The sequence below is a fragment of the Aulonocara sp. 'chitande type north' Nkhata Bay genome, linkage group LG14, assembly GCF_057382095.1.
Source record: "Aulonocara sp. 'chitande type north' Nkhata Bay isolate Kocher_YH1m ecotype deep benthic linkage group LG14, A_spYH_male_GT1.1, whole genome shotgun sequence".
Taxonomy (NCBI): domain Eukaryota; kingdom Metazoa; phylum Chordata; class Actinopteri; order Cichliformes; family Cichlidae; genus Aulonocara; species Aulonocara sp. 'chitande type north' Nkhata Bay.
In genome coordinates, this window is record NC_141357.1 from 16,254,976 (window position 1) to 16,276,496 (window position 21,521).

The 21,521-nt window shown below is 41.6% G+C and overlaps 1 protein-coding gene across 8 annotated transcripts in view; it reads right to left on the bottom strand.

Annotated features, from left to right (window-relative positions):
• Positions 1–1,198: 1,198 nt before the first annotated feature.
• Positions 1,199–21,521, bottom strand: part of gramd1bb (GRAM domain containing 1Bb) — a 118,107-nt gene continuing 97,784 nt past the window's right edge. For 6 of the 8 annotated variants that reach the window (XM_086261229.1, XM_086261230.1, XM_086261235.1 and 3 more), the window contains 19 exons: positions 20,189–20,209; positions 18,624–18,647; positions 16,903–16,923; positions 16,208–16,231; positions 10,896–10,980; positions 10,305–10,408; positions 10,123–10,218; positions 9,278–9,358; positions 9,020–9,135; positions 7,874–8,033; positions 7,361–7,550; positions 7,102–7,245; positions 6,870–6,988; positions 6,638–6,780; positions 6,376–6,479; positions 5,375–5,669; positions 4,503–4,610; positions 4,093–4,213; positions 1,199–3,740 (listed from right to left, as the gene is read on the bottom strand). In XM_086261229.1, coding sequence (XP_086117355.1) covers positions 3,651–3,740; positions 4,093–4,213; positions 4,503–4,610; positions 5,375–5,669; positions 6,376–6,479; positions 6,638–6,780; positions 6,870–6,988; positions 7,102–7,245; positions 7,361–7,550; positions 7,874–8,033; positions 9,020–9,135; positions 9,278–9,358; positions 10,123–10,218; positions 10,305–10,408; positions 10,896–10,980; positions 16,208–16,231; positions 16,903–16,923; positions 18,624–18,647; positions 20,189–20,209 — 2,046 coding nt within the window. In that variant the 3' untranslated portion in view covers positions 1,199–3,650. The remainder of the gene's footprint in view (positions 3,741–4,092; positions 4,214–4,502; positions 4,611–5,374; positions 5,670–6,375; positions 6,480–6,637; positions 6,781–6,869; positions 6,989–7,101; positions 7,246–7,360; positions 7,551–7,873; positions 8,034–9,019; positions 9,136–9,277; positions 9,359–10,122; positions 10,219–10,304; positions 10,409–10,895; positions 10,981–16,207; positions 16,232–16,902; positions 16,924–18,623; positions 18,648–20,188; positions 20,210–21,521) is intronic. The other 2 variants (XM_086261231.1, XM_086261232.1) reach the window with 2 other exon arrangements.

A 21,521-nucleotide genomic window follows, 5' to 3' on the forward strand; every position in this document is an offset into this window, starting at 1 on the left:
ATACACAACATATACATACAGCATATTCATCTCATGTAGAAATTTCACTAAAAGTCTAGAGATCAAAACCTTTAAAAAAAACATACAGCAGAATTCTCTTTGAACAGAACTACACAGTACATGTTTTATCAAGACACACTCGAAGAAGAGTTTTAATCAGTGGTCGTTTTCAGGAGGTTGCGTGTGATTCCTACTGTGTGTTAACCAAGGCTGTTAGTCAGCACTGTGTTGCAAGGGTAGCTCTGTTGCCTCTAGGCGAATGCCCAATGGATACAGTTAACAAAGCACGTACAGAAACTCCATCTGCTGTCAGTGACAAAATCTCCCAGGTCACCTTGGTTCCACAGTTGTGCAGCGATAGCAACCATACAATCATTCGATTAACACAGATTAACTGCGTGAGTGCATGCTAGGAGAGAAAGAGTGAAAGCAAATGGACAGAAAAAAAAAAGAAGTGTTGATTGCTATAGAATGAAACTTAATTTGTTTAATTTGCTGGTAAAAATGAGAAACAGTTCTGAAGAAAAAGAAAAACAAGAAGTAAATTTGCATAACTGTTCAGATTTGTGAAATAAAACTTAAGTTTGCTGTCGCAACAGCTTCCTCAAAAGCCCGATCGAGCGTCTGACTTGGACTGAGGTGACATTAACTGCTTCACTCAGCCGCGACGGTGAAAACGTGTCAGTAAAACCATCTCAATCAAGCATTTACTACAGAAGCATCTGAAAACGAAGAAGAAAAAATCTACTCACTACACTTGAAAACAAACTCTAAAAGCATTTCAGTTACATTTCCATGTATTCGCACCGTCATACACACAAAGCATAACTTCACTATAATCTTTCAGTGCCTTCGAGATTGTGAAGGTGATTTCTATAAAACAGAAAACATCTCAAAATCGCTCACATTCACGTCTTAAGGTTTCTGTGCGTTATCGTCACTGTGCCTTCTTCAAATGGAACGCGCTCAATATGTCGGTCGAGAACACGCCACAGTAAAGTTATCTGCTTGCCCTCATACTGATCGCTCGTCCAATCTTTGCTCCGGAAAACGGACGAGAAGGTGTGCCAGGCTAAGTTCGGGGCGAGGCCTCAGCAAACGTAACACTACTTTTTATATAGCTGCTTTCAGCTGCTCCCTTATTCACAAGGGGGTTGCCATAGCGGGCAGATCCGTGTGTGTGATTCAGCAGATAAAATTATTATTATTATTTTTTTTTTTACACCGGGTGCCGTTCCTGATGCAACCCCAAATAGGGATTTGTGCATCATTCTGGGATCAAACCTGGGGATGTTGTTAGGTGAGTGAGTAAACCACCATACTAACACCTGTGTATGTATGTATGTATGTATGTATGTATATACTTATACTTAATTTAAAACAATACGTCCTCTGTGAAAGTACATTTCTACTTTCTTTTGGTTCAATTTAGTTGCATAAAGTTAATTCTCATGCTTTCACTGCATCCAAGACAGACACTTGAAACGGGGAAAGGTAGAGTACATTTTGAGTTAACGCAGGTATTTTTAAAGGAAGAGGTTTCGATTTTGAGGAATGTGCTTATGCTCTCACTTTTTATTTATTTTTTTACTGAGAGTAAGATGAAAAGATCCTACCAAGATGCCAAATATGAAGGTAGATCTAAACTTACAAAGAATGAACAAAAACTGTCAGGCTTAATTTCTTTTTGTTTCTTATTTACTTACTTAGTTTACACACGTGACAGTAGCATCTGATCATATCATCCAACCTTACAGCAAATGTGCAGATTTCCTAAAATGCCAAAACCTCTTCCTGTTTAGCAAACAGCGGCAGCTAATGTGGTGAAATGAACAGAAGAGTTGCTCACAGGGGGCACGAAGGGTTCATTTCCAAAATAGCATGTATCCATTTCATTTTTGCAAACTGCAAAAAATATATATTTTTACTTTTTTTTCCTGCCCTTATTTAGAAAGGGTTGTCACAGCAGGTAGCTCCGGTTATTTTTGATTTTAAGCGAGATGCTCTTACTGACACAACCTCAAAGGGGTTTGTGTTTCCTCCTGCGGTCGAGCCAGGCATCGTTTAGCTTCTTAGCCAAATGTGCATGTGACACTACCTAACCAATCGATCGTGGCTGTTTCCAGCTGTCTGATACATCATTTTGGAACAAAACTCTTCAAATGTGCAGCTGCACCCTGGTGGGACAAATGCAAGGCAGCATCCAAACACATCAGCATTAAAAAAAGAAAAGAAGGCAGTCCAGCTGGAAGAGCCAGAAAAGAAACATAGACATGTGGAATGGTAAAAATTCCTGCACACACACACACACACACACACACACACACACACACACACACACACACACACACACACACACACGCTCACGTGCGCGAACATAATCGCGCGAATGAAGAATCATACTTGCACACTGGACATGTCACAGACATATCTGGCATGCATCTTTAGAAGAAAACACTTTTTGTTAGAAATTCTTTAACTGGTCTAGAGCTCTGATCATTTCTGTATGTACATAAATTAACAATAAATATAGGTAATGTTTTTTATATATTTTTAAATATATATATATATGTATATATATTATATAATAATGAAATATTCTTATATATTTCAAATATATTCATGACCTCTTTCCAATCTGAAACATTTTTAAAGAGATATAATCACAGTTTAGTAATAAAACATGTAAGAACACAGGACTCCCTACTGGTCGGTCTAGCTGCAGCGTCCCCGTTTCAAAGTTTATCAAGTTGTGATCAAAGTCCAGCCTTTTTTTTTTCTTTTTTCCCCCAGACTAATACATTCGACTTCATCAGAAGGATGAGAAATAATGCGACATAAGGTAGGTAACACTGTGACGGGAGAAACCGAGCCTGCGAATCGCATCTTATCAATCTTACGCTCTACTCATCGGTATGTCAGGGAACCAGCCCGGACAGAAACCACACAGTCCAGGCTCAAACAAGGCAATAAGGGCTGATCAGTGAAGCTGATCTCCCAGCTACAATACGTCTTTTCTCGTGGAGTGAACCTGTCCTCTGATCACCTGGAGGTTTACTGAAGGGACGCTGCAGCGAGGACCTCTAGGGTACGATTGATTTGGAACAGTCGGAGAGTGTAGAAAGCCGTTAAGACTCAAAAGGATCCCCCTCCCCTTTTCTTTGACTCAATCTCTCCTCTTCTTCTGTTCTTTTTCAGACACACATAGACTGGAACTGGACCACATTAACACTGACTGAGGGGAGATAGGTTGTCTAAATGCATGCAGTAGTTTTCCTTCGCTCTCTCCGCCACGCTCCTGGCTCACATGGCTTACAGTAGGATGCACTTGGAAATAAAGAGAGTAGAAGGAAACGGTTATCCCCAAGGTGTTTAGAGGAAGCAAGTCTTGCACCTCCTCTTGTTGGGGATAGCTCGATTCCTGTGTGTGATCGGGACCCTTTCTGTCCGTGGTTTCGTCCTCTGGGGGTGGTTTTAACTTCCATACGCTAGAGATGACTGTTCCTCTCTTTATGTCCATGGATCCGCTCACTATTGGTCCCACCACCCCTCTCTGTTCTCTCTCTGTCTTGCCGCTGACGGCATACTGGTTCAAAAAGAAAACAGGTCCCGTATTGCACAGCATGCCCTCATGGCCTGATGGTAGTGTGTCAGTGATAGCGACTGCGTTTCTCCTCAGTCTCAGAGGGGTAGTCCCTTAAACCAATGCCTCTCTGGAGGTTCAATAAAGAGTCTTTCATCTGAAGAAGCAAAACAACAGGAACACATGTTAAATAGTATTTTCTCCATTTTAATAACAGGCGAAAAAGTTATTCAAACTTTTGGTCGCAATAGCATAAATGAAAATCAAGCTAGTTAGCAAATGTAAGCTTTGGTCAGAGTTGAATGTATTTATGAGAACACGTACAATCTCTTCTGGCAGAAATAATATTAAAATTACACTAATATTAAAAATGAAACTATTAAAAATATTGAAACATAAATAAAAGTAAAACTACATTTTCAGAATTATTATTTATCTTATTTAATTTAAATAATGTTAATTATATTATTATTTACTATCTGCTGTAAAAAAAGAAACTTTTTCTATACCTGGTCCAGCAGCACTACGGATGACTTGATAATCTCCCTCCACTTTTGCAGCTCAGCATCGTGGTACCGCTGCTGTGCCTCCAGGAGTTGGGCCCACTCCATCTGCGTCTGAGGCAGTTTACTTGGAAAAACACACACACAGATAAACACACACAGCAACCTAAGGGTGCAGGCACTGAAGCATTATTTCCATTTTAAGGGACTGCTAACAATCAGTTAGCAAGCGTGGAGATTTCCTGTTCAAGGCAATATGGATGCAGTTTACTTTACGGATGTGTGTGCCTGTCTGGAATTGTATTACAGTGTTTGGGTATCTTTAATGTGTTTAACAGAAAGTTCTGTGTAAAGAGTAATGAAAAAAACAGTACAATAAACCGTGTGTACACATGGATCTGTTGGGGTGTGTTTACCTTTCATGAAACCGCAGACCTTGCCAGGTTGTTAAGGACTGCGCAGAGTACTCCAGCATCCACAGTTTGTAGAAAAGCATCATGTTGAGGAACACAAGCAGGACCAGGCTGGAGGAGGGCAAAGAGACAGAAATGAAGAAAGAGAGTCAACAAACGAGGGCTCAGCTTCACTTTGAAATCATTCATAATGTCTCTAATGAGCTGGTATGAGCACTCTGATGTATACTGAAAGTACACTTTGACTGTGGGATGGTTTTCAATAAATACTGAATACAGACGGATGACAAATGTAATGATTAAATGAATCTCTGTTATGCTTTGGGGGCATTTTGCTCACATAGTTTGGATCTACTTGCAAACTTTATCCTCTCTGCCAGGATAAAGGACACGAGGGCGTCGCTAAATAGTTTGATACACACACGTGGGAACAAAGCTGTTTTTAGAGTAATGAGAGTTCAACATCACTGAACGCCTACAGGAAACTTTGGACTGTGCATCAGTCAGTCAGTCACTCTCCACCGACATTGAGACATTAAATAAAAGAGCAAACTTGCTAAGGAACGCTAAAGCCAATCGGCCGACATATAGTGGCCCAGTACCTTACTAAGACAGTTTGTTAGTTTTTCTATAATTTGTAATCTGTCTATATATCAGAGAACATATATGTGTACCTGAGACAGATCCTATGGATGGCAATGAAAGAAGAGGAGAAAGGAGTTACACTCAAAAGAACAATAATGACATATTTCTAAGGAAATTAAAATAAGTCATGTCAGCATGTGTCAAATGTACATTTACATCCTGATGGACAACTGTGCAGCCATCCTCACAGGAATGACGTGTGCACGTGCGTGCTCTGATGAGCTGCTTACACAAAGCTGATGATGAGCAGCAGTTTGGAGACGCTGTACAGAGCGAAGCCTCCGGGCAGGTGTTCTGGACTCTGGTGTCTCGTTTGCGTGGAGCCGGCCACGTGTTTGATCCTCTGGATCACTTCCTCATCTGTCGGCGTGGTAACGGGGCTGAGGGCCTCATCCAGATGCTGGCTGCGCATGTGGGGAAGCGGCCTCTTCTTGCGCCTCACCGTGGAGTTCTTCACCACTTTTGCCTTTGGAGACAGCTGGTGAGTCTCCATGAGTATCTCCTCCAGCTTGGACAGCTCCAACTCTGAGAGAGGAAAAACACACCTGTTACATATAAATATATATAACACCCATGCACTTTCAGCTTGTTGAAAACATCCACATGCTCTTGTTCTCTCTTTAAGCATTAAGCAATGATTAGATTAAGTCTATCGTTGCCATTATTTCTCCCCTTGAATGGGGGGAGTATGTAATCGGTTCCATTTCTTTGTCTGTCTGTTTGTCTGTTTGCTGCAGTCCAGTGTCCAAAGATATCATTGTGAAAGTTTTGTGTGATGGTAGATACCAATAACAGCTTCAGCTGATTTAATTAAGGTATAACTAGGGTCAAGATCACATCAAATGTTAAAATCAGTAAAAAAAAACTATATTACCCACAATTTTTATGGAGTTCACAACAATATACCAGGCCTTGGAGGACGGGTACCATGTTGGCTGAGCATTTGAGTTTGACCTTCATTGTTAGCGCCCAAGATCATATCGAGCATAACACCCCCTTTTTTGAAAAAATACGATGCTCTACGAGCTCACAGTGACGCCATAACAGGCTGATGTCATCATATTCTAATAAAAACAAGCTGACGTCAGCATGTTGTAATAAAAGCATCATAAATAAAGGTTTTAGTTTAGCCCTTGCTCTTCGAGTTGCGCTCTCTGAGTCTTCTTGTTAAGAAAACCACATGACTGATGTGACCAATCGAAACAGCCAACCAAACAACCATGGAGTTTACCAAGATGGCGGAAGTTTTCTTCAAGCCCACTCCAGAAGTTCTTCTCTATGAAGCCTTTTACCAGCCCCCATGGCTGTTTCCTGTAACGCAGCTCTGTTGATATCCTAGGAGAAGAGGATGACTGTATTCATACACAGGTTCTGTCTTTGCAATAAAATGGTAAATAAATTGAGATAAACCATGAAAAGAAACACTTAAAAATAATTTAAACACGGGGAAAGATGGTCCAAAAATAATTATGTCACGAAGTCTTATGACTCACCGTAACCGACACTTGTTCTTGGCCACCCTCGTGAGCATGTAGCGGTTGAGAGTGTAGAAGTAGTCATGATAGGGGACGTCGTGTGTGATGACCTCAGCATCAATGATGTAACACTCACTCTCCTGACTGGCTTTGTATAGAGTCTGATACAATCAACAAAATGTAGTTTAAGTGTCTCATAAAGCACAGCAGAGCTTAAATAATTAAACATGTTTCTACTTGACATGACTACCTGTGTCTCAGTGACTGTGGCTGTTTTGGGAGCCAGGGGGTTGGACAGAGAGATGGTGTACATGATTTCTCTGGTCTGGTTCCCATCTTCCTCCTTCTTCCATGGATGGTACACTATATCTGAAAAGCAAATGTTCGAATTGAATAAAGCCTGTCTTTTTAGCTTGCACTCTTTCCAAGGAGCTCAGACGTGACTCGACTGAATCACGTGCAGGAACATCAGGCGTACCGACCTGAGAATCGCCTCTGCTCCATGAAATCACTCATGAACTGAGACTCCGTGAAAAGGATGTCATACAGCTTGTCCACACTGAACTTGTAGATCTCATTGATATGCTGCCTGCCATTGAGATCCTCATGGAAGGCTTGTACCTCTCCTACGTGGCAAAGAAACACACATAACAAATAAAGAAAATACATTTCTTATGTTCTGGTTTTAAATTATATGAATAGTCGTCCTGTTAGCAAAGACCGTCCGCTCTCTGCAATTACCCTCGTCGTGTGTTTCTGAAGAATCACTGAGCTCAGTGGGGATGTCTTCATTGTCATTGAAGTCCAGTGACGGTGATGGGACAGGACCAGCAGGCCCACTGGTCTCATTCTTTTCCTCCACCACCAGAGGGACAGCCAGCAGATCACCATCTGGCAGGCAGTCTGCATATTCCTCAGCTGGGAGGTCAAACTGCGGAAAAACAATATGGTGAAGTTATTCAGAGATTCTGAGGTTTGCATGTGATTTGATTTAAATTTTTGTGATTTGTTTTTTTTAAATACTGAAAAACCTGAAAAAACTGCACAAAAATACTGAATGGAGCAATAATGATACAAATTAAAACTCTTATATGCAAAGTAAAATGTTATTTCCTTTTTAAAAACGTGAAAAATGTCAAAAGGTAGAATAAACACTGAAATAAAAAAATAGAAAGGAATTGTCTGCCAATGATTTCATGTTTTAGGCTTTACGTGGTTAAAAACAGAGTATAGAGCATAACTGCAACAACTTACTGTGATGGTATCGTGGTTGCCAGGGGTGGGGATGGTGCTGTTTGGGATGAGCTTCTTTTGTACAGGAGGAGGGCTCCCTTCAGGCTTGGCTTCTACGTTGTTCTTGGACAAGTTATCATTGTTGATCTCATTCTCCTCATTGGGAATCTCCTCACTGAACCTGAAGGCAATGGAGAAACGTGACAGCCCCAGACTTTACTGCAGCTGTAGAGACGTCTGCGATAATAGAATAGCTAAGTTACAAATATATGAGTTTCTGCCTGTAGTCTGGATGTAAGCAGTAAATGTGAATTTCTCTGATTGTAGACAGCAATGGATTTACAACAGATGGCAAGAGATTTCTAATTTCTGCTTATCTGTCACAGGTAATTCCCGTGTTATCAGAGGCTGCTGACTTGACCCCGTTCAATCACAAACTGATAGCAGAGTGAGTCCTTTTTATTGACATTTTATTGTCAACTTGACACACCCAGATGGCTACTGATTGCGAGCATGACCTTGTCACTGTCTATGAATCAACCACTGCAAAGGCAGCATGGTTTGTGGTTTTATGTAGGAATGTTTTTCACGCTGGCCAATCAAAGGAACTAGCTAACATGAGGGGAGTGCTATTGTTTCTGTATGTTTATATTATGTCACATGTTTGTGTCATGTCACACCGTCACGGGTTCATGTGCTTCTATGTTGCAGAGGTAGGTCATGAGTTCTCGAATGAACGACTTGTTCAAATACATTTTTTGGCTCTTCTGAGCACAGTGAGCCAAGTGCCATTTATTTACATTATGTCATAAGGAACACAGACACCTCCACCCAAAACTGATGAGCTCAACACAAAAAGATCGAGATCGATAACTAGCACTAGGGGAGAAACATGTAAACTTGATTTTGAGGCAAACTGTCTCTTATGTGTATGTAGACATGTTCGCAACAAAGCCTTTAGCCTTCACTGTGAGTGCATTGTAGAATAAAAGCATTCAAACCGTGACTGTATTAATAGTACATCGGCACAGAAAATACTCAGTATTTACTGGCTCTGGCTCATGTTGGCCGGAATAATTATTTTCTAATTTGGGAAATTAGGCAACCAAATGACAATATTTATAGTGGTAGCCATAGTAACTGATGCAGCACCATAGCCAGACATACCCCATGGTGTTAAAGTCATCATCGGGAGGAACGTAGTCCTCGTCGTCACTGGTCAGGCCGAGCTCGTTGCCATAGCACTGATGAACAAAGTGCCAGAGCTCTTTGGGGCACAGAGGCTGCAGAAGATCAACAAACCAGTTATAAGGAACGAAGAGAGTGAGGAGGGAACCATGCAGCAATTTGTTGTTGTCATCCCATGTGTGGCAAAAGAAAAAAAATATAGACCAAAGCATAAAGTCACAAATTGGATTTGCTGACCTTGTCGAGCAGCGCATTCTGCCACAGTCTAAACATCATCATGTACGTCCTGTCCCTGGCTCCGAACGAGGTGAAGAAGTGCTGCAGAGAATAAAACGCGATCTCGTATTAGCCGACATGGAACTAAAATAACACCATAAATAAAGGAATTTGCATCATGTACAAAGACATGCAAATAGAAAAAAAGGGAAGAGAGTCAGTTCTGGGAGATTAAATAAGTGGGAACTAAAAAGTAACAAAATACAAAATGAAAGGGAGAAATAATTTTGTAAATTAGTTGAAATAAATGAAAATAAAAACTAAAGCACATATTTCTGACACATTTACGGGTGCCCTCCATAATGTTTGAGGAAAAAGACGCAATTTTGTAGTTTTGCTTCTGCACACCACCACCCCACAGTGGGCTGTAAATCAAACATTTAATGTGTGATTCTAATGCAGACTTTCAGCTTCAATTCAGATTTTTTTTCCCAAGAAAGTACAGGGACTAGAAAGTTACTGAAACCTCTTTAATTTGCAGCTTGTTTGCTTGTGTCATTTGCTTGCAGTTTTGCATTTAATAACTAAAAAAACGCCTCTGTTTCACTGAGATCAGATGACTGACTGGGCCATAGAAGAATATCCTGTTGTTTTTCCTTAAGAAACTCTTGGTTTGCACTCCCGGGGTGCTTTATCTCATCATCCATTTGTAGCTGTCTGATCAGTTTGGCAGTATTTGGCTGAATCTGAGCAGAGAGCACAGCTCTGTAAACTTCACACTTCATCTTTGTGCTTCTATCAGCAGCCACATCATCAATAAACACTGACATGTACACACTGAAAACAAAGTCTTGCGTATCCCTTACCTTCTCAGTGTCCGTGCAGACCTGGATGGCATTGGGAATGAGCCGGGCGGTCTTCTCCTTTGTCATTGAGCAGATGTCCTTTAGCCGCACCGTCAGCTTTAAACAAACACACAAATGTACACCATTACTTACACACACACACCCAATACTGCCAGAAAGAATGCACAGAAGTGCAGCAATACCAGCGTTTCCCAGCGGAAGATGTTGCTATAGAAACAGATCCAGTTCTCAGAGAGGTAGAGTCGTCCCTGCAGGAGGATGTCCCGCTGAAGAGCACAGGAGTAGTCTGCAACATGGATGAGTCATGAAATCAGACATGATGGAAAATGAGAAAAAAGACGGCACAGGAACTGCACCATGTAGCACAGAAACAACAACAACAAATAGGACACAAAACTGACCATTTCAGCAAGTTCGAGTCAAGTTCACATGCAGTTTGATTTAGTCGGAAGCATTTACAACAATGACTGTACTCATAGGAACACTGAGAAACTCTCAACAACAAATGAGCGAAACTTGTGTTCACATTACGTGTTCACATGAGTGCCCGAAAAGGAAAAGGTCTCCTCAAACGATGACACTAAGGCCTCTGAAGACCGTGGGATTTATTTTACTCAGTGACAAAAATCGACACATATTTACAGTCATGCCATGATGTCAGCCGGTGGGAATATCCCGTACTTGTCTGCTCCGGAAGGATTAATCATTTTCTAATTACTACCAAGCTGGCTGCACCCTGCCAGTACTCAGATGGCCTCAGTGTGTACACTCACCCACAATGAGTCTCTCTGTGTCAGGGAGCTGCTTGAAGAGTTTCCTAAAGTCCTCATTGCGCTGCTTGTATGTCGGGCTCAGCACCTGCAGTGACAGGCAGAGTCAGAAACCACACACACACAAACAAACACACACTCGCATCCTCATGCTCTGTTCACAAGTGTTGCCTCTGTCACACAGCCTGGGTTACTTGTTTCCACGAGCATGTGAGATAACCTTGTTAAAACCACCCACAGGTTTGATCGGTATGTCCGCTTTACTTTAATCATGCCGTGACTTTCATCCTGTGGGGGATTTTCACAGTTACTGCAAATGGAAATACAGAGTACGGCAAGCAGAGGTACGTAGCCCGAGATATCTGAAAGGACGCATCATAACCGATTTAAAGCGCAATACAAGGAAAGAATCAGCCCAGTGCAAATCATTCAAAACACATGCTGCCATGACTGGTATTTATGAGTCAGGATATCCTATTTGCATTACAGGGCGACATATTTCTGACAGTGAGGCTTTTGTTGGATCATCGATGAAATCTCAAGTGTAAACAAGCAGACAGTGTTGGCTTATTAGGATCAAACGGGAAGCATATTCTGTTTCATATGACCAGTATTTTTCTTTATGCTTGGCTTCAGCTGACTAGATTAGCCTGTGATATATCTCCAAATGTGTACCAGAGGGAAGGCTCTCACTGTCCGTGCCAGATGCTTTCCTTCAACAGGAAAACTTCAGGAAAACATAACAGCAACAAGAGTTAAGCAGAAAGAAAAGAAAATACATATTCCTTTTGATCGAGGCTCAAGGGAGAAGTCTAAAGCCAAAAAACTGAAAGTGTTCTTAAAAAAAAATCATGCCGTTCTCTGCAGACATCATCATGTTTCCATTTTTTAAAACAACCCTAGAAACAACCTCCGCTGTTGACAAATGAAATCACTCACATAGTAACTGGACAATCATGCCAAACAACAGGCCTATGTGAGCTCAAGAAGATTTCAAATAGCAAAGACTCACAGCCAAACCACTTGTTTGAATTATTGGTGGGGATTTACCACAGAACTACGCTCACAGCAGCATGCACAGCACACAAAGTTCCCTAAAAAAGCCCTCTGGGCGATCCTCTGTTTTGCCGCTTCAAGGTTACATTTTCATTTTTCAACGCTTCTCCCCGTGATGTTTTCAGCTTACGAGCTGGGGTCGACTTACAGCAGGAATCTCCTCACTGTCCCACTCGGGGTCTTGAAGGTCTGAGGCAGCCCAGCCCCACTCCCAACCCCATTCCCCTCTAGCTGGACCCTGCAGAACCCACAATGCCAACGCCTCATCCAGCTCCAGCATGGCCTCCCAGTCAGACAGCGTACAGTCCTCATCCAGTTCCATAATCAGGGCGCCAGATCCTTTTTGCTGCCTGGATGGAAACAAGTTTTCCAAAAATGCGCCCCAGTGGGCTCGTCTCACAGCCAACTTGACTTGTCAGTTCGAGAAAAGTTGGGAAAATAAGAGAAGCCAGACAATGTGTGCAGCAGTTTGAAGCTGTAGTATCCGCGCTCCCCTCCTCCTCTTGGGTGCTGCTCCCTTTCAACACTGAGCAGTGGACACAACGCACTCCAGCCACATGATTCCTGTCTCACTCTGTCTTTCTGTGCCTCTCTCTCGCTTCCTTTCACGCAGACAGGGAGAGGAGTTACGGCCGTTGCCCTCTAGTAACCCCAGCCAACAAGTCCTTTATTATCACGCCAGTAGCCTTTTCCTTTTTTCTGCTTACTCCTCCTCGTAAGTGTGCAAGCAGAGCATGAGTGTGTGTGTGTGTGTGTGTATTGCTGTCCAGGTCTGAGTGCCTGATAATTACTCTGTTTATGACCAGCAAAGAATGAGGCGAGTTTACTCTGCAGACTGGAGGATTAATATAAACAAAGATGTAGCTGTAGGGGAAAAAAGTAGGACTGAATAAAGGGAAAAAAAGCCAAAGTATGTGTTGAGTCCGTCTTACAGTCTGAGCGAGTGATTGAGTTATAGAGAACAGATGTGAGCATAACCTCCAGTTACCTCTGGCTGCAAAACAACACCATCAATCTTGAAAGGGACTGCACCGGGTCGCAAGCCAGGGTTTAAATAGCAGAGCGAGGAGAATGAATAAATACGCGCTCGATAATTCTTTGCTCTTGGGCTTTTAACGTTTATTTTATGAATGAAAGGCCGCTGGAATCCAAAGTACGAGTACTGAACGTGCTGAACGCCGGCGATTTCAAGAAACTGCAAGTATGGAGTGGTTCCTTCCTGCCTTGGTATTGAGGTCATTCATGCACTCCTGACACCTGATCCCCCTCTGCTACTTTCAGTGGGCGAGAAGGATGGAGAGCTTCTACTTCAGCAGCACTTAAAATCGATAGATTTTCTTAACAAAAAAAAATGCTTCGGCGCTCAAAAACGTGGGCGCAGTTATGGAGGTCTGACTGGTGAGCAAAACAAAAAACAAACAGAGAGAAAAAAAAACAAAACACAAAACAAGTGTAACTGTGGCTTGGATTTTCATTGCTCTAAGCAAATTTATAAGTCATATTTGGGCACTGGAATCCAGCCACGAGTCCCATCTTTGCGTAAGTTGAGGAAGCAGAAAGAAAAATATCACAGGCTTCTTGGAAAACATGCCTTTACATCATGAGCATGAAACTTAATGAAGGTTCATCCCGTACTTGTGGTATTTCCGTGTATTCGTGTCGATTTTGTAGCTTTATAGCTTAAGGAAAGAAAGAGTTCATTGACTTGACTGTGACTTTGCATGCAGAGTTCAGGCGGCACAGTGACGCCTAGGACGAACGGGGTATAAAGTGGAACTACCAACACACAGCGTGTATCGATCTGGTTAACTATTAACATGCTGGACAAACAGTAGGGGATGGAGGAGACTGGTACTGCAAACCTGGGTGGGGTTTTATGCTGTGTACCGGAGGAGTGTGTTTATCCTATTAACAATAAACTCTCTATTTTACTACCGCTGTTGTTCATTTTATGGAAAGTTGGTCTCCATGCACTAAACTCATGCACTGTCTACTGTCCAGATATCTCTTATCTTGCTGTTTGTTGCTTGTTTTCTCTTTTCCTGCCAACTTCCTGGAGGCCACACATTTGTGTAGATGCAAAGCGAATAAGAAAACGCAGTTATGCTGCTCCTAAGAAAGTGAGGTGACCGTGCCTACCTCGTACGGGCTCGCGTTAGGAAAGGTGGATGTTTAGTCACTGTAGTTTCGAAGTCGTGGCCGATCGCTACTGCCACGTAGACGTGCACACACACACATGCACACAGTGTCTGACAAGCAGGCGCATAAATGCTACAACACCTACGTGTCAGAACCAAGTGAACTGAAAAAGGATCTGTTAGACACACGTTTCTCCGGCTGATTGAGCTTTAGTAAAAACACATGTGTGTAAAGATTAGTGTACAAGATGTCAGGAAGGTAGCCCCGATGCTGAGCAGTTAATTCAATTCACCATTATGAATCAGCTGTGATGGTGAATTTCACCCCGATTCAAATTGTCAGCGGGGTTTGAAGAGAACATTGTAATGCCAATTCTGAATATTCATATTAAGGGATTACTCCATAAACATTTCTTATTTTCAGGCTTTTCCTCCCTGTTTGAGGCTCGGAGACCTGAGGCCAGCTATCCTGTTGAAGTTGTCTCACATACACACTCTATGTAGTTTTAGTCTTGAGCCAACGCAACTTCGAAATAACAACAACGTGAACTTCTTACTCTTAAGAAGTTGACGAAGCTACAAAGACTGACTGGCTTGTTTGGGTGCAACTCTTAGCTTGATGTGCTTAATGTGAGTTAATGCTGGAAAGCTTCATCCCTGCATCACATGTGCTGATTTAAATTTGATGGCTCAAGTCTTCTCTGTATGTCAAAACAAAATACTATTTTTAACTTGTAAGCCACAGTAGATTTGTCTTTTGTGTCCATAGCATTTACTCATCACCAAACATTTCAGTCTTATTTAAAGACTAAATAATTTCCTTTCAACATCTGGGTGCTGTAAGCTAATGCATATATTTATATGCAGTATATGTGTGGACTGTTTTCAGCTGCAGAACTGATACAGACGGCAGGCTTGTAGTACAAAGGGACTCGAAGGAGCATGCATGTAAACAGTTGTGACCGTGTTCAGGGTAAAAACACGGCACGCAGTGCTTCCGCTGACAAAAATGCAGATCTGCAAGACAAAGGAACAAGAAAACGTGGCAATTAATGAGCAGGGTGGCTTCACTGTTAGGTTTGGCCTTTTACAGAGATTTGTTGACAGCAACATAATCTGGAGGTAAGGGCAGATTATCCTGCCATCTTGTACACGACAAGTTCACTGTGCTGGTAGCCGGCAGTATATCATCTGTAAGTATGACAGTGACATCTGTGAGAGATTATCAGTGCAGTCCAGTGGTTTGCAAACTATAATGTCTATTTTCTGGTAATTTTATTGAAATAAAACTAATAATAATAGCATCAGGAAACGCTCATGCGTCTGCCTCCTCTGCTTAAACTGTAATAATTTAAGTTAATGTGGCTCCTTCCCCTGTGGTGCCTCTATTCTCCACCAGGGGGCCCACCCCACAGTTTGAGAACCACAGGACGGCACTTACAGCAGTGATTATCACTTGTTACGGGTCTGTTCCAGATAGTAGGTCAGTAGAGGAAATGAAATGGGTTTATTACAGCTGAGTGCATTAGCGAAGTATTGAAAAGCTTTCAGAATCCTTTTTCATGTTTCAGCTATGTTTAGTTAGGGCCTTGTGTTTCTACTTGTTTTAATGCCAGACCAAGTGCCCGTGCTTATCAGGACGCAGGAAAGAGAGCTGGGCAGGAGGAAAACGTGCCACAACCTAAAGCACCATGCTTCATTCCCATGGCGCATTCAGAAGCCCTTGTGATGGTTTACTGAGCTGCTTAGTACAGTGAGGAACTCAGTGTGCTACCACCTGTTGCACGCCAGAAATAGAAATTCACTTGTGCTCACAGGTCCACGTGTAAAATGCAAACCCTTTGAACACTGTTACTGCTACGAAAGAATAATTGTGCTGTACGATTCTTCTACACTGTGTTGAAAACACAATATGGAAGATCTTGTTTTGAGCTTTATCATGACAGCACAGTGCTTTCTATTTCAGCGTGTCACTTGCTGGCGGTAGCAACGCTGAGTGCTGAGGGAAGGCAATGGAATGAGAAACAGGCAGGAGGGATATCAAAAAATCCCACCAGTCTGAGAGCAAGAGAGACAAGTCAAAGATAATCAGGGCTGGACAAAAATACAAGTCATGCTTACTCTCAGGATGTGTTGTCTTTCATGCTGGGGAGAGAGGGGCAGAGTGTACACACAGGGAATAAAAGAAAGGAAATAAACCAACAGAAGAAATAAAAGGAGCACAAAATGGGGGGGGAAAATCCAATAAAGACCCTTCTGTAGAAACTATGTTCTCACTTATTAGTGGTTAAATCCACTTAAACCCACACAGCTGGCAACCTTTTTGTTTAAAAAAAAAAAGGGTTTAAAATATTTGTTAAGTGGATGTTCAGTGGCGATCTACAAAGAGAACCATGGTTAGGAAAATAGTGTTAGCACACCACCTTGTGGTGAAAACACAGAACTGCAACAATCTGCGTCGATTCTATACTGTGTGATACCAGTCAAATATGTGGGCATATTAGTCAAATCTTGCACTGCAGTGCTGAAGGATTGTTGTCTTGCTTGCTGCATCAAAGGCCCACTTGCTGCTATTTTAAGCCTCCTGCTAATCCCTTCCTGCAGGACCAGTAACGCACACTAGTGGTTCAGTGCTCCAGTAAACAAGGTCAAGGACAACAGACCTTTCAGCTCCTAAGCAGTGTTAGCAACTAAACCAACACTTTCAGGTGTCACAAACATGACATGAAGACACCCCAGCACACAAACACAAACACACGCGCACACACACACACACACACACACAGACAGAAGGAGATAAAGAAGGCGTGACTTACGTTGTACCAGCTTTGGCTCTTCTGTGGAAAGAGAAAAAGAGGAAAAGCATTTAACTCCGTGGAACTAGTGAACAGTGCAGCAGGCTTGAAGGCTTATGCAGATACACACGATCAATCACCTTTTTAATAACCAGATCCATCAGATGTAAAACAACAATTTCTTAACAGCAGAATTCCCCACACTATTTAAATAATGTACTCTATCCTGAACATGGAAACGATGGAGGGTTAAATTATCTTCCAGTCCACTTACGTAAGCACCCAGACAGACATGTCTACTTATCAATCAAATATAGGACTTTTCCCCAAATCTTCCAAGGAAGACCTGCTTCCTGTGTTGGTGGAACTGAAAGTAATTTAATTCTAAAGCATGTTGCGTGCTGCATTCGCTGACTGGATATACTATGTTTGTATTTCAAAATACCTTTACAACAAGACGTACATCGATATGTCTTCAAAAATCATCACATTGCCTGCGTGGAGTTTATTTTTTAAAGAAAATGTGAAAATTAATTCACCTTTGTAGTTTAGTGATGATATTTAAATGAGCTGTAATGGGTGTGAAACGTGTCACTGGTGATTTTCTATAATTTGTTCTTTTGAGGTCTCTTCTTAGACAAACAATCACGTCTGTTGCGGTTTTACAGCAGCAGAGGGCAGCAGAGGTGCGGCCTAATAAGATTCACAATTCCATTCACATAAACACGCTTTCAACTCTAACAGTCTAAATGCAAAAAGTCCCACAGAGGGAACATGCAGGTGATCATTCAAAGGGGAGAACAAAGAAGAGGGAAGAAGACGGGGACTAAAGAGGAGAAAGTGCATCATACAGCATGTGTCTGGCAGCAGAGGGATGATTGACAAAGAAATATTATATTAATAAAAGAACAAAAAAACCCCAAACTGACACAGTAAGTTAAATCTGATGTGAATAACAGACTTTGCGGATAATCCAGATTGAGTTTTGGCAAGAACACAGAAAAAAAAGTCGATGATGTTGATTGTGACGGTGTAGCTGAAGAGTGAGTCATATGTTTCGTATTACACTTTGACTTGGCAGCTTTAGAAATTGCCACAAAACACAAATCATGGACTGAATGAAGCCCTAAATATTGCAAAACTGTAATTTTAAAACACAGAAATATTTAGTTTGTTTGTTTTCTGTTCAACAGGGTTTGCTGCTTTTCTGGTGTGCGCAGCGTCAGCTAGCATTTAGCTGCAGAAGCGGGCTCAAGGCTGTGATGATAGCTGGGCCAATGTGCGCTACTCTGATCTGAAGGTGACAGAGAGAAATGACTCAGAGTCCACTGTCTGGACAAGGTGTGCATGTATGCATGTGCCACTGTGTTTGACTTCCTGTGACTACATAAGAGGAGGGGAAGATTTCTTGGTTTAAATTTTAGGACATATTGTTTTAAAGAAATAGTTTAGTGTCGGGGCAAAAGAATTGGCTCGAATAATAATATTTTGTCATTTACAGTGCTGACAATCACTACAGTGGAATCAGTCTTCTGATTAAGCCGGGCTGATTATTTAACATTTCAGAATGAAATCAGGATCCTTTCGCATTGAGTCAGAGGGTGGGGGCGCACTGGAAAGGACAAGAGGGACAGGAACTAGAAATCCATCTCTATATGATGGGTAAGTGGAGGCCTAAGGGACTCAATGGGAGGCAGAAGGGATTGTGAATGGGTCAAATGAAAACAAGAAGAAATGCTTACTTTAATCAGGTTTAGCCTGTCATACTGAAAGAAAATTAAAGAGAAACAAAAATGTCAACTAAAGCAATGAGCAACGTAAACACTGACAGGAATGGATACACTGATATCGTAAGCGCCTGTGGCTCAAGTACAACTCTGAAATAACACTGCCAATACCGATGTAACAGCGTCAGAGGGCTGACTGAGTGGTTAGGTTAGCCTCTCCATCTAGCTGGATATGTTACATTAGATGCCTGATTGATTATTATTATTACATCAGGACTGCCGTTTATGCCGTTTTGCATAGAGGCACGGCGCATACGTTTCTTCTACCAAATGCATCTTTGATTTGTGCATCATTAGGGTTGGGGCGATCGAGCTCACGTTGCTTGGACCTAATGCCATTGCTGAGGTCATGTGACCACTGCAGGCCACAGAGGCTCGTGTATATATGTATACATACACATATATTATATATATATCTATATATATGGGAGATATTGCAAAAGAGTTAGGGTGGGGGTGGAGAGGGTTCGAACTGTGGCACATAAAAGGAGAGTCATATGATCAATTAGGATCTATGTGTGTGCACTAAACTGATTGTGTGACTGCGCAGCAGCAAACAGAGCATCAGGAGGGCTCTCTTCACACCGACCTCCAATTTACTGACTCACTCTCCCATTTTTGCGTCTTTCTATTCATTTGTGGTAAAAAAAAAATTAGCTTTTTAATCGCATCCTATAGCCTGAGTCACTGTATAGCCAAGCCATAAATTGAATGACTGACATGAAAAACACTGCGACAAGTAGCAAACTAGATGATGGGGCTACAGTATAGCTGATGCGCCAAAACGTGACCGCAGTCTGGAGAATTTTGGGGCCTGTGGTGCAAAAAAAAATTTATTAATTAAATATAAAAAAAAAATAAGATAAATTTGTTTCATGTGATGACAGAAAGGCTGCTTAAATAAAGATCCGGTCCTGCTGCTCTGGACTAGGATGCTGGCAGTATTTTAAAGAGTTCATCCTTCTACAGCAAGGGAATTACAGTACACAGCATAACAGATATAAAGCACTCATTACCGCAGTGTAATAGCGAGATAAGTTTGTAAAGAGAGTTCCAGGACAAAGGCCCAAGCAGGGAACAGGAAGAGGAGGTGAGGAAGGAATTTGGACAATTATTTGCAATATTTATTTATCTATTTAGTGAATTTCTCTACATCTGAATAGGAAAAAAACAACAACAAATAATCCTGATGTGACATTTCTGTAGAAATTCATGTCATATAAAACCACCAGAAAGGGAAAGGAAGGAAAGAGGAAAAGGAAAGGAAGTGAGTAAGGTTGCGTAGGGTTATTGGTATTGCAAAAAACGTCCATCTGCTGTGATGAAGGGTGCAGATGGGGATCGCAACGGCTGCAGTGTGCACAAGGGGGCAAGCCGGGTTTCAGGGGGAAGCATTCGAAAAACAGGAATGTTGTTTTTTGGGGGGATTTTTCACAGCGCAGCTCACAAGACAGGAGGTGTTGCAGAGGGGAAGTGGGCACGGAAATATTAGAAGAACAGAAAAAAAGAGTAATGCTTACTTTGGAAAGACGCTTGTGAGACTAGCATGCAATCAGGAGAAGAACAAAGAACAAAAAAATCAGATAGAAAAATGAAACCCCAAAAACGAAACAAACTGCAAGAAGAAACAGCTGACAGTACCAACAGAAGAGCTGAACAGTCTTTATCAGATGGTATGTATTATCATTATGGCATGTAGCAGCAGCAGCAGCAGCAGCGAAGAGAGAGACGGCGTGCACAGTGTGATGTGGAGAAATGAAAACGATCTCAAAAACCCAACGGAGATCAGCGGAGACGGATGAGGCAAAGGCAAAAAAGGAGATGGAGTGTGATGGCTTGCATCTTCTGTGAGAATACCTGACTTTCAAAGATTTAAATTCGCTTGTGACGAGAAATGCTGATGAGAACTCAGATAGATCCAAAAAAGAAAACGCTGCAACACTTGAAAGCTACACAGAGAACATGCTCAGCGCAAGAAATCCTAATCTCTGATTTGAAACCATTGTTTACATTTTACATTTGTCAATGTAAGTCATTTCCTGGATTAATTTTGTTGTTTAGCAAGCTAAAACAGGTACAATATAAAACTTTACTGATTCTTTAATCTTTTATTGTAAAATTAGTGAAAAAATGTGTGTTCAGGAGGAATAGAGAGAATAGTGTTATCTGTTCAGATTGGTTTTGGAGGGGTGGAGTGATAGTTACAGATCATCAGGCACCTACCAAGTCAATAACCGATCCTAACACGTGCGTCACTACACTAGAGAACTAAAGCCGGGCCAACACTGACGTGTTAGTGCAGCCACAGTTACACAGCTGGATCACAAGAGTTAAAATATCAACACGACTGTCAGAGAGTCAGGAGGACTAATTTAGAAGATGAAAAAATGTAATGCAACACATCAGGACTAAAATCACAGAGGAAATCCAAAGCATGGCAGGTAGTTGCTAACCTCATTTTGGTGCCCTCCTATTGATTTATGTCTGTTTCCTACACGATTATATTCTTGCTGAGTAAGCGTTCACGTTATAAAACCAAATCTTCTCCAGAGTCCTGAAATTCGTCTCCACCATCTTACTGTATTTGAGCCAAAGTGGAAACAACAACGTAAAAATGCACTCAACTGTAATTATGTGTATGCTTAGGTTTGAGGTTAAAGACAACATATTGTCAAAGCAGGTAACACTTTATGCTAAAGATCATTGTTAAATGGTGAATAGATAGCTAATAAACAGCTTACTTATTTTGAACAAACACATTATATTACATTATAATTAATAATGTTTAATAATTGGTTAAAATAAGCAGCGTCCCTGATAATGATTGACGCCCAGTCAAATCAGTTAGTGTAC